The 15,292-nt window shown below is 47.6% G+C and overlaps 1 protein-coding gene across 4 annotated transcripts in view; it reads right to left on the bottom strand.

Annotated features, from left to right (window-relative positions):
• The window catches only part of ULK1 (unc-51 like autophagy activating kinase 1), a 78,379-nt gene that overhangs the window by 9,386 nt on the left and 53,701 nt on the right, over window positions 1–15,292 (bottom strand). For 3 of the 4 annotated variants that reach the window (XM_069031067.1, XM_069031066.1, XM_069031069.1), the window contains exons 16-24: window positions 15,177–15,266; window positions 11,137–11,262; window positions 7,504–7,655; window positions 6,595–6,678; window positions 5,755–6,017; window positions 4,998–5,182; window positions 4,093–4,208; window positions 3,415–3,558; window positions 712–899 (exon numbers count right to left, since the gene is read on the bottom strand). In XM_069031067.1, the coding sequence (XP_068887168.1) occupies window positions 712–899; window positions 3,415–3,558; window positions 4,093–4,208; window positions 4,998–5,182; window positions 5,755–6,017; window positions 6,595–6,678; window positions 7,504–7,655; window positions 11,137–11,262; window positions 15,177–15,266 (1,348 nt within the window). The remainder of the gene's footprint in view (window positions 1–711; window positions 900–3,414; window positions 3,559–4,092; window positions 4,209–4,997; window positions 5,183–5,754; window positions 6,018–6,594; window positions 6,679–7,503; window positions 7,656–11,136; window positions 11,263–15,176; window positions 15,267–15,292) is intronic. The other variant, XM_069031068.1, reaches the window with a different exon arrangement.

The following is a 15,292-nucleotide window of genomic DNA, read 5'->3' as shown; positions in this document are numbered from 1 at the left end:
GTATCACACACAAAGAGTCTTCTCCAGTCCCAGACAGCCCAAGGAGGCATCACAATCAGAGCCAAAAGCGTGACTGGATCTGCCTCCCACCTCCACTGCAAATGGGCAGCCTGACCTACATTTCAAATATATCTAGCTATAACAGCATTTGCTCTGCTTCAGCCTGCAGAGAAGGGGAGCCTGGCAGCCTTTCAGTTTCACAATCTGGTTCAGCTGTTCTGGTGCAGAACACGGCGTCCCCCCACCCCCAGTAGGAACAGAAGTGTCAGGTTTACTTTGTTTTCAGGTCCTTTCAGCAGAGACCATATCACTGCCGACTCCCCAAGTGCACCAGGCAGGCACCTGACACACTGAGCTACTTATGCTCTCAGGTCAGCCAGTACTAAAACCGAGCCTTTTAAAAAGGGAGAGGCCCAAAGCAGGCAGGTTTGCTTCAGAAGGCCTTAATACAGAATGCATTGGATAACTGATCTTCCAACCTGCAATGTCAGCTTTGGAAATGGGGAATTTTAACCTCAGTCATGAGCTGTCTCATGGACTAAAGGGCTTGGTGCTAAATATGCCCTGGGCTTTCTGAGCACTGCATTGGCCTTGCTCTCTTGGAACCAGTTTACTCCACCTTCGGAAGCAACTCTCTTGACTACAAGCATGGAGCTGTCTGGATTTGCTTTACTTTTATTCCCCTGTGCTTTGCCCCTGGGATATACCCACCTCCATGAGTGTCTCTTCAGGCAGCTCTGGTGCCTCAAATGTAACAGCACCTTCCAGGTTGGCAGTGATGGGATCAGCAAAAGTGTACCGGAGACTCGAGGGGCCCTCCAGAGCCTCGGCAGCAGCTCCCACTGCCAAGTGCCTCCCACTGAAGGAGCCTCCAGAACTGAGAGAGCTGGAAGACCCCACTGTGAAGAAAAACAGACAAAGGAATTAACTGGAGGTATTAAAGGCAGGACAGGTAGACATTCCTCACACAGGAGAGAGGACAATTCTGTAGGATTCAGGATCCTGGGTGTGACAGAAGCCAGCAAGAGGTACTTTGGAGGAAGATGCAAGGACTCTGGATGCAGAATAATCACTCCCCACCATAAACTCCTTAGTGACTCAGGCAGACCAGCTTACAAGCTCAGGCAGATTTAAAGCACCTTCCAGAACGATGATCATTTATAGAGATGATACAGAAGAAATTATTTTCCCTTTTTTTTTTGGCTAAACCCTTTCTGAATCCTGCCACAACATCTTGGGCTGATCTTTATCATACACTGTCATAGCCAACTCCCCACCAAGGAACAGCACAGTTTGAACCCTGGCTCCCTGCCTGTTTGCTGTCACTGTCACTGAATGAGCACTCTGATAAGTGATGGTTCTAGAACATCCTGCATGCAAGCCAGGAGAGCTTTCCCCACTTTATAAATAAGAGGCTGGGCAGAGAATGAGTGACCAGCTGAGCCGAGACCCTAATCCCAGGATTCTGGAGAGCCTGTAGGTGTGGTGTCCATCAGACAATTCCCTCACCATCAGTTTTTCCCCTTCTTGACCACTGAATCTGCCCTAGGAGCACAAAGGAGTTTTTGTCTCAAAGAGTATTCACGGGACATTCACCACTTCCAGAGGGCTTCCTACCCCTGGCACACTGCCACAGAGGGAAACACTCTGTCTGTGGGGGATGACAATACCAGCTCCAACACTCTGCTAATTCTACCCAGGTGGTATTCTCCACTGTCACTGGTCCTTTGGAGAAAGATGTTTCTCTTCTAACCACAAGTTTAATTTACTGCCCTACCCTGCTTTCAAAAGGTTCAGCAATATAATAATGCACAACTGATCTGTAGAGAGGCACAGCCTCCTTTCCTCCCAAAGCTTTCTCCATGTTGGCAGCGATGCTTCAAAGCTAAGTGGATCATCAAAGACAGGCAGAGTATTTCCAGTTCTCTCAGAGACAGGAAAGAGGAGAGGACCTAACAACATTTCATTCTGGATGCCCTGTAATTCCAAGAGACTGTTTGCAGAAACTGTTATAATGACTCACAGAAAGGCTCTGCCTTTAGAACTGTCCTTATTCATGGCTTGTCCAAGCAGTTGGGGTGAAAAGCTTCAGCTTGCAAATCTCCCCTTTCCACTATTAATTTTATGCATTAACTATAACATGAGGAGTTCCTCACAGGCCTAATAAACAAAGCTTGTCCTACAGCACTGCTTTGGTCACCTTGATCTAACGCTGTGTGTCTGTTGTAGGTTCACTTTCAACAGCCTCCTATTCCAGGCCTCCCATCTGACATCCTGACTGTTGGGCAGACCCTTGAGCACCCAAGTATCAGCCTGCTAAAATCTGGTGCTTGGATATGCTTCCAGATTGCCATTATTCCTGCAAAAGCAATACAGGAAGCCTGAATCCTCTATCCATCACATTGCAGGAGTAGCTGGAGGCTGTAGCCAGGACAGTGACCCCACGGTGTGACAGGCCCCTCACATGCTTTTTAAGAGTTTTAAAGCTCCCCTTCCAAATAAATGAGACAAAGAAAGAATTGTGGTTCCAACCTGCCAGACAATCAAAGACATGAGGGGTTTTAGTTAGGATGGAAATGCAAGTTATACACAGGAACTGAGCCCACATGTCCCCCCATCCCAATCAAGCATCTTATTCATGGTCACATCCAAACTTTCCCTGCAGTAATTGAGAACAATAGAGTCAAGTGCATTGAGATGAGGAACAGCCAAGACAAAAAGCCAAACAAGCCAAATATGCAAATCAAAATGTGTCCAAATATTTTCTTACACTGAACATAGACTCCAACTCCCAGCCACTCTATCCCAAAAGGGCCAATTACCACAGCCTCAACTGCTGGCTGACGAGGCCAGAGCACTGGTGGGTGTCTTACAAGGAGTATCTGTCAAGCAGGAGTGCATTTCCCCATCTCCTACCTAAGCAGCTCAGAGCATAGGTAACACCACTAATAGTTTTGCACACAGAGCCATCCTGGCCCTTTCCCAGCAGTCCTTGTGCACTGAAATTGTTGGGCATGGATAGTCACACTCAACTTTTATAGCTCATCCAAAACCCATGGGGAGAACAATCAGAACACAACACAATCTTTACATTTGTTGACCTCTCAGCAACAGTGGTTCTGTGAACAGCTGCAGCACTATTCCTGAAGCAGACAGCAATAAAGTAGAAGTTTGTCTGTCTCTTACAGAACTGGGAAACCACTCTCTGGCACTAATGCCAGTGCAAACAGTTAGCAGCAATAACTGGGGTTGGCAGGAGCCAGCACAAGAACCTCAAAGGTGCTGAGACCAGCTGAGCTCTACAGATTGCTCTGAGCAGCCTTCTGCCATCACCAGTGCCCAGCAGCAAGGAATGCAACACATCTCTCTGCCCCCAGGCATTCCCCCTGGAACAGGCAGGTATCGGCCCTTTACCTGAAAACATCCTGGTCCTCGTGGTCTGTGGGGGGGTTGTTCCACTGGGAGGGGATCCGACAGTAAAAATCACTGGGGATGGGCTGGCAGAGCCCCCAGCCCGGGCACCAGAGTGCAGGGTCCCTCCGTAAGCACCTGAGGGAGCTGGGGAGACAGTTGAAAGGTGCAGACCGGCATTACAGGAAGGTTACTCAGAGCACGGGTGCCTTGCCCAGCGGGTGTGCTCCTGCGGACTCTCCTGGGACACAGTGGGTACCAGCACAGGCCAGTGAAGCATCCCCAGCAACACAGGCCACAGCACAGAGCCTGGGCAGCACCAGCCACTGCTGCAGCTGCTCTCCCTCCTCGCTGCCTGACCTGCACGCCCAGTACGCCCACCCCTGCAGAGCCATCCACGCTCGAGCCGCCTGGCACCACGTCACCACTTCCACAGGTTATCGCACTCAGAACGAGCCAGAAGGGGAAGCCCTGCCTACAAAAATCACACCACTATCCAGCAGTTACACAGCACACACAGCCCACAGAGCAGGGGAAAGCAAACGCCACTGCACTCCTCACACACGGCACTCGCTTCCTGTGCCAAGAGCCACCGGCAAAGCGGCCTCCCATCTGCAGGAGGGGTGTACACAAACCCCAACCCAGAACAGCCTGCCAGATCTGCCTGGCCTCCCCACCTACCTGCAATTTCCATTGGCTTCTCATTGTTCAGGCTGTCGCTGCTGCCAGCTTCCGAGATCTGTGCCCCAAAAGCTGCCTTCAGAAGCAGGTCAGTGAGCCTGCCTGTGCTCAGAGATCTAAAAAGAGTACATACAACATCATGCTGAAAGTCAACAGGTGCAAGGTGTCAGCTAACTTCATTTCTTTGAGCCATTCCTGGTCCACAGCCACTTAACATGACACAGTAAACAGTCTGGAGCTGAAAAAAACCACTCTTTCAACAGAGCATCTGAAGCACCTCCAGCTACTTATAGAAAGCACAAAACTATCATGACTAACTGCAGTAATGCAAGTCCTCACTACAATAATACAACACAATTTGTTTTTGTTGAAAGGTATGAAAATTAGTATCAGAGGACTCCTCCAGAACACTGGGGAAAGCTGCAGTGCACAGAGAGGCACGTAAGAAAAACTTAGCAGCAGCAGTGACTTTCTATCCTGCAGTGCTCATGACAGCCAGCATGTGGCCTTCCAACAGATCTCTCTTCTGAAGATCTGTGCCCACTGTTTGATGTAGGAGGAACACCCAGAACAGCCTCTCCTCCATGACAGGCCCCACAGAGAGCAAGCCAAGCATCTGAGTGACTGCTTGTCTGGCAACAAAATCCTGCATCCCCACTTGATGATACTCTGCACACTAAAGATGGTGTGAAGCTGCAGATAATATTTTATTTTTAAAAATACAGGCCATGGCCTGCCCCTGTAGAGGAAGACTTTTAAAATCTGCACCATATCTGTTTGCAATCCAAAGGCTAGCAGATATTTACAGGCCTCACAACTTCAGCATTAGCTGGGGTTTGAAATTTTCTCCATCTGTCCTATATTGAGGAGTGAAGCATCACTGTATGAAGCAGACTCCAGCTCACCTGCCCTTGATCTCCTCCACAGGCCTCAATCCCAACCCAGTTTGCTGGCAGTGGAAATGACCCATCTCCTTCAGATCTGGCAAGGTCTTGTTCCGTGTTGGAGTCATCATGACCCCCTGATGGGCCAAGAGGGTGAGGAGATTCTGGGAACTTGGGGTTTTGGGAAACTCAAATGGGGACACAGCCTAAGAAGAACAGAAAGAACAGAGATCTAGCTTTAAAATTAAGGGGGAAGGTTCCTCTTGGTCCCTATTTATTTATAAAAATTAAACTATTTAACAACCTACCTGAAATAAAGGTAGAAATCACCCTGAACACTTATTTGTCCCTAATCCCAGAAAGGCTAAAACAAAAGGACAACAAACTGCTGAGACTTTTGCAAGCAGAGCAAATGCTGTCCCAGTGCCCGCTCTCCATGAGGCACAGGGCTGTCACTGGCTCTGCTGGGGATTCCTGCTGGACACACGCCTGTGCCACAGCTGGGGCACCCTGTCCCCACTGGCCATCGGGGCAGCTCCTTCCCCTGCCTGCTCCCAGGCCCAGGCTCTGCTCAGCTGCTGAGTGCTGCTGCCAGGGCAGAGCTGCCCACGTAAGTAGGACACCACCCCATTTCACACAGATCACTGCTCAGCCTTCACAGGATAGAAGGAAGTGCTGATAAATCCAGGTCAGAGTTATCTGCTCATGCAGCAGCTCATCCCCAAATCACCCAGAAGATCACGGTGTGAGAGGCCCAAAAGCAGACTCCTAGGTATACCTTTGTAGGGGAGCCCATTATCGTTGGCAAAGGGCTTCTCTGCATGAACTCAGAGAGCTTTGGTGAGGATCGGAGCTGCCGGCAGTGCTGCAGGCCATGAATCTGCAGAGGCTGGCTGACTGGGGTATGACCAAAGTGAGCAACAAGAGGATCAGAGTGCTGCTTGGTTATCTTCTGCCTGCAGGAATGCAAATCCGACAGGTTGGGAGCACTGTGGAGCCGGGAGCCCATCCCTCGAGAAGACTGTTCGGGCGCCGAGGAACCTGGAGGGCACAGAGTGACAAACCACATCACTGTCTGGTTCTAACAGAGAGAGACAGCCTGATCCCAGCCTGATCCACAGCTCAAACAGCTGCAGATCAACACCTTCTATGGCTAAGGATGGCACTGAGCAGAGCCACAGCACTGCCAGGCCTGGTCAGGTTTTGAGTCTGTGGGAGGATGAGGTATGAACAACAGGGAAATAAAAGGGCAGCTTCTTTCCTTCATTGCTGCCCTTTCAGGGACACAGACCATGACTGTGAGAGCTCAGCAGCAAGGAAACTACACATCAAAGAGGCCCCTTAGCAGAGAGGGTGCTGGAGATGCTTTTCCTCCATTCCACCCATTGGTGTCAAAGTCCCAAATTTGAGGTTTTGCGGCACAGGGTCTGTCAGCACTGAAGATGCTGGCTGACAGGATGTGAATGGATCAACCCCAACTCCCACCAGCACACAGAGATCCTGGCTGGCCAAGCATCCAGAGAAGCTGCTGGAGCAACCAACCCAACCTAGAATGCCCTGAGACTACAGTTCTGGCTTTATCTATAGGAATAATGAAGGAAGGTAAGGACCAACACACCAGCAACAGGAACACGGCTTCTCACTTCTGCTCCAAGAGAAGACGGGGTAACAGTCTGGCTGGGCTGCTCTGGGATTGTTCCAACTGTGAGGGAATGCAACAAAAAGAAGTTCATTCAGTATTAAGTTTTCATAGGCAAGAAGAGCACTATGCACCACCTGTTTATAGCAAGATGCCAGTTATCTCTTCCATCTTCTCAGCCCTAGCTGTGTCGTGAGAAGATCCTCAACTCCTGTAAAAGGAGGTAATGAAAACTCTGCCTGGTATTAGTTTAGCAAGTTTTAGTCTGACTTTGCAATGATATTAGTTCAGAGGAATAGAATATGAATATTCTGTATTTCACCAACAGCAGAGACTAACAAATACAGGACTGGAGACACCAGGGATATAGAACAGCTCATTCTATCTGTCTGTTCTTTTACTGAAAAGAGCAAACTGCGTCCACTGCACACTGGGTTTTCTCTTGTCCCTTTCCACTTGAATTGCTTCTTAGCATCTAGATCAGGCTACCAGATATTTAGTCAAAACTTTTCAGTCTGGAAGTTCAAGCCCTTTCAAAGCCCTTTCAAAGAATTTTGCTTTGATGAAAATTGGCTTACATTTGTTCTAACCCCAACCCAAGCCAGTAAAAAGATACTTTGCACTTACAGAAGCCCTCTTCTGAGGGCAGCAAAATGTTTGATGCAGGCACCAAAGCAAAGTTTGCCTCTCCTGGGGCTAACAGGTATTTTTCTCTCCATTTTACTGAGGCCAAAACACTTGTCAAATAATCTGTGGAGAAGAACCACAGGGGAACACAACAATCTGAACTCTCCCCTACCTGGGAGCTACAGCTGGTCAAACCCCTCTCTTTACAGGAAAGAGCCAAGTGATTTTATTAGGACAGCAATGTGCCAGCTGACATCTTACCTTGTGGTGATGGCATAAACGGCTTGGCACCACCAAAGGAGAGCTTTTTAGTGCTGGGCACAGATCCATGCTCTCCAGGATAAGGAGGGGAAGCACCAGTTTTGGGAAAACCAAGAGGACTTGTACTGCTGGACCTCCGGACCGCACCAGACCTTACAGGAAACAAGAGCAGCACACAGGTTACTCAAGAGCCAGTGCAAAGAGGAAGGAGAACAGCATCACCCAACACACACAGAGCTACTCCCACAAAAGCACAGCTTCATGACTGTTCATCCTGGATCAAAATCCCACTGTTCTGGGACTCCACCAATACAGATTAAGATGATAATCCTTGTTCTCAAGAGTTTCAATTCAAATAAAAAGAACAATCAAGGTTAGCTTAGCTGTAAGCAGCACAGTCATTTTTCAGAGAAACTTTGGATGCTTTCAGGTATCTACATCAATCCTGAACAAGACACAGTTTCCTATCTTGCCATGTCCAAGATGTTTATTGTAGGCAGTGTCTCTGGAATGCCCTGAGAGGGCTTTATTCAAGTGTGCCTCCTGTGCTGAGCCACTTGCCCTTCAGTCAGAGCAGCCTTTAGGCAGAAAGCTCTGTGCTCAGGGCCGAGGTGAAGTGTGCCACAGCACTGCTCTGCAACAGAGCTTGGACTCAAATCAGGAGCCTACATGTCTTGGATGTAGCAGGCATCACCTCTGAACTCAGAAGGTCAGCTGTCTGCTGCAGACTTGGCATCAGGGTCTTCCTGACAGCCTTCAAAAACAGCAAAACACAACAGTGAGTGGCTGTCAGATCTGAAACACTTCACAATTACCCAGAGGAATTTGGGTCTTTGGGCTGGACAGTCAGAATTGCCTGTCTAAATGCCTTCGACTCCTTGTGAAGCCTCAACTTAGGGAGTTAAAATAAATTTGTAAAGCCCACACATGCAGGAACCTTGAGTATTACTCAGTGCTAAAATGAAACAGAAGAGGAAACTAGTGGGAAAGTGAGTACATCCACACCATCAGTCTGGAGAGAGACAGGATTATTGCATGTTAATTAATTATTTCTCAATATGTCACTCTTTTCACCATCATTAAGAACACAACCTAAACTGCAATGCCATTCTGCCTCTGCAGGCTCCTTCACCAAGATTCCCATTACACTCCTCTATATGAGAACACAGTCTTTTCATCAAGTCCTTAATTCTATTCTTAATTTGGAAACATTTTTCTCATGTTAAAAGAACAGTAGTCTCAACCAGTAGGTGGTTTTCTGGACAGGAATCAATGACTACGCTGAAAAAACCCCCTCCATGTTTGAGCCACTGAAAGATGCTGTCACTAAGGTATCCTGCCTCCTCTGTCAGGGATGCTGCATTTAGCTGTCCTCATGTACCTGAACAGAAGGAACAAAGGAATGGGTTTCAGCAGTTCCAGGAATGGAAGAATCATCCTGATGAACTGTCAGCAGAACTACTCAGCAACACTTCTAGGTGTATATTTCACTTTATGCCATATTTCAGAAAAATAAATAAATTTTGGAAAAGATCTATTTCAGTAGTTGAGATAGTTGAGGTAGTTGATCTGCCACCCTCCCTGCCCCTAATCAGTGTGTTACCACATTCCACAGCCAAGTAAATCCATGCTATAATCACGTGCTTGGAAAAAAAGGAAATAGTTGAAAATTTTAACCTAAAAATCACTTGTCTTCAGGTTGCTCCAGATTCAGAGGCTAATGCTCATCAAGTGCCTGGCCCTAAAGCAAAATGAATTTCCAAAGAGAAAGGTGAGAAGATACGTAGATTTTCAGTGGCAGAAAGTATTGCCCTGCCATGTTTTTAATTCTCCAGACCACGAGCCATGCAGAAGGCTGAATTTTATCTATCAGGAACTTGCAGAAGAAAGCTGCCAGGTGACTGCTGCTGCTGGAATGTCAAATGTCACCCTAGGAGACCCGGGGTAAGCCAGCAGACAAGCAGGACAGGTGATGTGGCCAGAGGTACATACACCTAATTAGCACCTCCCCAAGCCACACATCTGCCCACAACCACACCACAGGCACACAGCAGCCAGTCAGGTGACAGGGGGACATTTCTCAGACACGAGAGTGCACGTCAAGGTTTGCAATCAAATGACTCAGCAAACATGACTGGGCCCTTGGCAGCAATGGCCTGTTTGATACACCCGATGGAAAAGTGGAATCACACACTAAATGCCTGGTGGAGTTTTCTCCTGCCATTCCTGAAGGGTGTCTGCTGAACCTGCTGATTAGAGGAAGTGATGGCCAGAGATAAGTATGGCTTCCTGGGGCAGAAAAAACATGACGCCAGAGATGCTGAGAAGATGCTAAAAGCAGCCTGTGAGTCACCCTGATTGGGCCCATTCCTGAGTTCCTGTGCAGGGACATGCCAATCTCAGCATTACACAGTGGTGACTAAAAGCAGCAAAACATGGCAGTTTGCTCCCTGACTGTAGCTGTGGGCTGTGAGCCTCAGCTCAGCAGCCCATCACCAGGTCTGGGGCTGGCACAGCACCTTCTCACAGGGATAACCAGGTCTCTTGTGAGGTCCAAAACCAAAGGCATCCACAAGTTTTGCTGTCAAAAACACAAGGCACGTAGGAAACAGGACAGAGTTTACCACAAAACCTGTCACACGCTCAAGGAAGTGAACATAAACCAGTATTAAAGTAAGTGGCACAAACCAATCCTCCTGCTAATCCCTGTCCCTGATATATCAGCATATCGTGTCTCTGCTTCTGGGTCCACTTCAAATAAGCCTTATCCTGAATTAGGCTGGCTGAAGCCCAAACTTAGGCTGATGTAGGTATTACCCTACTTTCAAAATCTAAACTTTAACTAATCCAGATACCAACCCAACTCATCCAAAAAAAGACATGACACATCCCAGACACTTCTATTTGAGTGCTTCTGCTGCACAAGCTCTTTAAGATCCTGTACTGATCTCCTTCCCATCAGTCTGTGACCTGGGCTGCTGCTGCCAACCAGAAATCATGTGTGAGAAGAGACAGACGACCTACATGTCTTGGATGTAGCAGGCATCACCTCTGAACTCAGAAGGTCAGCTGTCTGCTGCAGACTTGGCATCAGGGTCTTCCTGACAGCCTTCAGAAAACATGCTCTGCCTCATGGGCATAAATTGCTCATGATTTACTCAGTCCTGGCTGCATAACCACATTAATATGCAGCTCGTGCACAACACATCATCTATGGCATGACTGGATACAGGAACCAATTAAGGTAAAGTCAGGTAGGTTCTGTAGCCCCATCCATTTTAGTTGTTTATCTCAAATTTTCCTTTTATAAAGGCATCTGCCAGATGGATGGTTCCCTCTGCTTGGACACTTGGACACCCAATCCATAGCTGGCATGGGAAAAGCTGTCAGACTCAAAGTAGCTCAGCCTTCTCTCTGAGCTGACAGGAGCTTTCTCACATAAAACACACAGGCAAAATTTACAGTGCTAACAAATAAATCTCAACACCACCACAAAAACACCCCAAAACACACCACCCTGGCTCCCTACAGCGAGGGGGAGAACCCAATACACAGGGAAATTTATACAGGTACAGAGAGCAAAGTATAAAGCAGTTTGTTTACAGATCCCCTCATCCCAGCCCCAGCACTTACCGGGGGGAGGAGTATGGATTGGGAGACTGCAGGTTCTGCTCGATCCGACGGTAGTTGTGGATTTGTGTGGGGACCGGGATGGGCACGGAGTGCCCGTACTTGCTGCTGGAAAACTGCCCTGGCCGGCTGTGCAAAGGAGACACACAGAGACAACCTCCTGTAAGGGCTGGGCCTTCAACCAGGTAATTGGAGATTTTATCTTCATGAAGCAACTGCACGCAGGGAGCGTCCCCTGGGCTGCTCTGGGGCTGTGGGGTTGCACCAGGAGGTGGTTCAAAGTCATACCAAAGGGAAGTGGCACCACACATCTCCTGGAAACAGGCACCTTTCCTCCAGCACCATTCCCACCCCCAGCCTGATGTTAAAACATACACCCCTCCCTGCAGGAAAGCTGGAGCCCTGCTATTTAGGGCCATGGCTGGCCTAGTTTCTACCAGCTCAGATCCACAGCCAAGCAGACAGCAATGAGCAGGGGCTAAACATACGTGGCTCCCAAAGGACACCGGCACAGACTTTGCTGACAAGAGCTGCTTGTGACTGACTCATGCAGAGCCACGGCATCTCCATGGAAGTCTCACACCACGGAGGGAATGTAGTGGTGTAGAGCAGAGAAGGCAACTCAGGAGAAAATAAATTTGAGGGACAGGAGCTGGTATCTACGTACCCATCAAGGGCAAAATAGAACATCACACACAAAATGGGACAAGTCCATTCTGCAAATTTCAGGCTCCTTCCATCCAAGCAGGTTAACTGGCTCATGTCTGATATCTGTTCCCCCAGGTTACTCCTGGCTTGTCCACCAGGCTACACATGAACCACGCTGTACAAAACCCATGCAAATACCACATTTAACTAAGTAGGCACCTAAAGTCTTTTCCCAAAGGCCCCAGAATTCTAGGATTAATTGCCATGGCGATGCTATTTGCAACTGCCAACACCAATTGCAGGGATGTTGAACAATTACAGGAAGATCTTATTGGTAATGAAGGCTTCTGCAGTCTCCCTCACTGTCAGTTGAGGACACACACCTTGGTCTGCCCCTGACAAGCTGGAAGCATCACTCCTTTGGGTCTAACACTTGGAATGGAAATATTTTACATGAGATGAAAGGATATATTTAATTCAGCCAGAACACACACGTGTACTTGGGAAGAAAGAAGAGTTTGTGTTTTATTTAGCAGGTCAAAGCATCCCATTTCCAGGATTTCTGTTTTGAGGAAGATTGTAGCATTCTGTGGTTTATGGTGACAGCACAGAACAAAGCTGACCTGCAGGAAAGTGTCTGCAGATCTCCACACAGGGCATGTGAAGACACTCCTCCATCACAGGAGAGCTGAATAACTGGAAGAGATCTTTCATCAAGGCTGAATGACCAAATGATTCCAATCTTTTCCTTCCTCTCTCAACTTTTTAAAGTTCCATATATTCTTCCTTGTGTGCTTTTATTTCTTCCACCAAGAAAACAGACTCCTAATTTCCTACCTTGTCTCCAAAAGGCAGCATGGATGCCTTGATTCTTCACTGACACACAATAAAATAAAGGTATTCAAGGTTTCCAATGGCTCAGCAAAAAGGTGAGGTTTTGGTGTCTCTGCCTTCCATGAGTATAAAACATGGTGTTGTGATAGACATAAATCAAACAAAGCTTTAACCAAGAAATCTGAAGGTTCATGTGAAGCCTTGTACTCACTTTGAATATACATTTCAAATGCTATCTTTTCTATCTGGTCAAAATTCTTTATCAGAACAGAAGTTCTTGGGTAAAAGGATCCTCCCTCTCCCCAAGAGTTATTTCCTTCACATGGTGCAAATTGCAATGATCCAAATGAGATGACATACACTAAACCTGCTAACTGGCCTCAAGCCCTAAAGAATGCAATTGACCATAAATCTGCAAAATCCAAGAGATAAAGCTGGGACAAGGAGTTTAATTACTTGGCAGTAATTAAAAGTTCTTTGAAAACGGTATTAAATCTACTGCTGTGGGGTACATCCAAGAAATTACCTTTCATTAGATTTACTAAGCATCTTCAAGGAAGTGTTTAAAAAAAAATTTAAAAAAAGGATCAGCTATCAGCATATTTTAATTCTGCCCAGTCCTTAATCTCTTAATTAAGAGCAAGGAGAGTTGTCCTAGAGTGTACCATGACATCCTGTGGAAAACCCACTGCTGGCCACTCTGAAACAGCCCTTGCTTTCTGTCCCAGTTGGAGTGCAGCCAGCACTGCTTGCTAGCCTGGAGCCACACACAAAAGGGAGAACTGCTGCTTCCAAGTGAGCAGGCAGAGGGAAAACCAGGAGTCCTCTGCACTAGTGGAGCCAAGTCCTGAACCAAAAGGTCTCGTGCCATCTACAGGGAAGGGCACTGAGACCCAGTGAGGGCACTCCTGGGTGGCACCAGTTCCAAGCATTTTCAGGGGACAGATAGAAGAGCCCTGGACTCACAGTAACTGCTCTAATCTTTCATTAGTGATGTCTTATTCCCCATCCTGGACAGCACAGAAAGGAACTTTTCAGTGTTTCTTCAGTGCAGATATAAAAGTGGGAAGTAGCACTAGAGGGTTTGGAATCTGCTCCACAGAAGCTGCTGGGAATGAGCAGGAAAGACAGTGAGAGCAGAAATGTGTTTAGACCAAAGCCTCTGGCATTGACTGGCCACCTTGGGATTCCATAGAAGACGATGAGGCCAGTTTGGTGAACAGTGAGAAGTGGGCAGCATTTGTACTCAGCTTCCATGAATTTCCCCTCACTGCTGCCCAGAAGCAAGGCCAAATCCTTTAATAGAGACTGATCTCCAGAATGCAAAGGAATCAGTTAAGGAATAAGCTGTTAAAAAGCTTAGCAGGCGATGGCATGAGAAGCCTCATGCAATTAAACTCCACACTGTGGTACACGCTTGCCAATTAATCTGATCACGTCAGCGAGGCTCTGAGCTATATTATTCTCTGTTAAATTTGTATGCTTTGAGGCTATGTTTTGTCATTTTCTGGGCTCTGTTCACATGACAAATGTGTTCAACACACAGCCTGGGACTATATTTTCTTCTTAAAAAAGATTTTAGGGTCATCCATCTCCCAGTATGAAATCCCCTTCAACTGTCCTCCCTCGACAGGTGCCATATTGACAGAACAGAAGATGAAAGCTGTCCTGCTTCCCTAGCAGGCAAGAACAAGATGGGAAGCAACACCACCAGTTCCCTGCAAGCTAAGCACATACCCTAAAGCTTCAGGGCCCAGAGTCAAGGGGATCACCTTCCACAGACCATTAACACCTTCGGAGCACAAAAGTGTCTGGCCCCACTGGGCAGCTGGTGCTGTTACATGTGGGCAGCTGTCACCTACAACGTTTCTAAAGGCCAAAACAGAGTTTAGACCAACTGGTTTAGTTGGAATTAAACCCACAACCACGCCTGTTTGCACATGTTCCTCCTACTCCCGCGTCCCCCGTTAGTAAACAAGGTCCAGTATCATCATTACTTTAGAGACACAGTGCAAGAAGCTTTTCAACAAACCATAAACAACTAAGCAGGCCCTCATCTGTCCTTCAACAGCAAAGGAATATGAGCAACACTCCCCCACATTTGTCCAGTAACTCAAGTCCATCATAACTTCAGCCTTGGATGAAGTGCTGTGCTCTAATTCACTGCATGAATTAGAAACAAGGGTCCTTAGCTGGATTACCCCCCTCCTCTGAGGGCTGAGCACTGGGGGGATGAGCAGCACACATGTTCCAGAGGAGTACATTTACCTTCTGCTTGAGAACAATCCCTGCCCCCTCAGGGAACAGAGTTAATTCCAGCTCTCCTGCATTCTCTCCTAGCCCCTCCTGAGAGCCAGAAGAAGGAGAGACAGGCTCAGTAGTTGGGACTGATCAGTGCCCAAGGCTGGGGAGTTTCTCCTGGGTGTTTCCTGCTACCCGTTAATTAAGAGGAGAGATGTACATCTTGCCCAGCACACCAACAGCAGAAAAATCTCCCCTGGAAGTCAATGGGTGTTCAATTATTCAGTGTTGCACAGACACCACCAAACAGTTTTTCTTACCCGGATGGGCTTGGAGAACTGCTGTATGGGGGTGATGGGGATGGTGTCCTTCCCTGGCTTTCCAAGCCTGCTGAAGTCACCAGGGAACTCCTGAGGAAAACAGAAAGAACCCAGCT

Source organism: Aphelocoma coerulescens, chromosome 15 (genome assembly GCF_041296385.1).
Source record: "Aphelocoma coerulescens isolate FSJ_1873_10779 chromosome 15, UR_Acoe_1.0, whole genome shotgun sequence".
Taxonomy (NCBI): Eukaryota; Metazoa; Chordata; class Aves; order Passeriformes; family Corvidae; genus Aphelocoma; species Aphelocoma coerulescens.
Note: the sequence above shows the minus strand (reverse complement) of the source record. Positions and strands in the feature narration are given on the sequence as shown.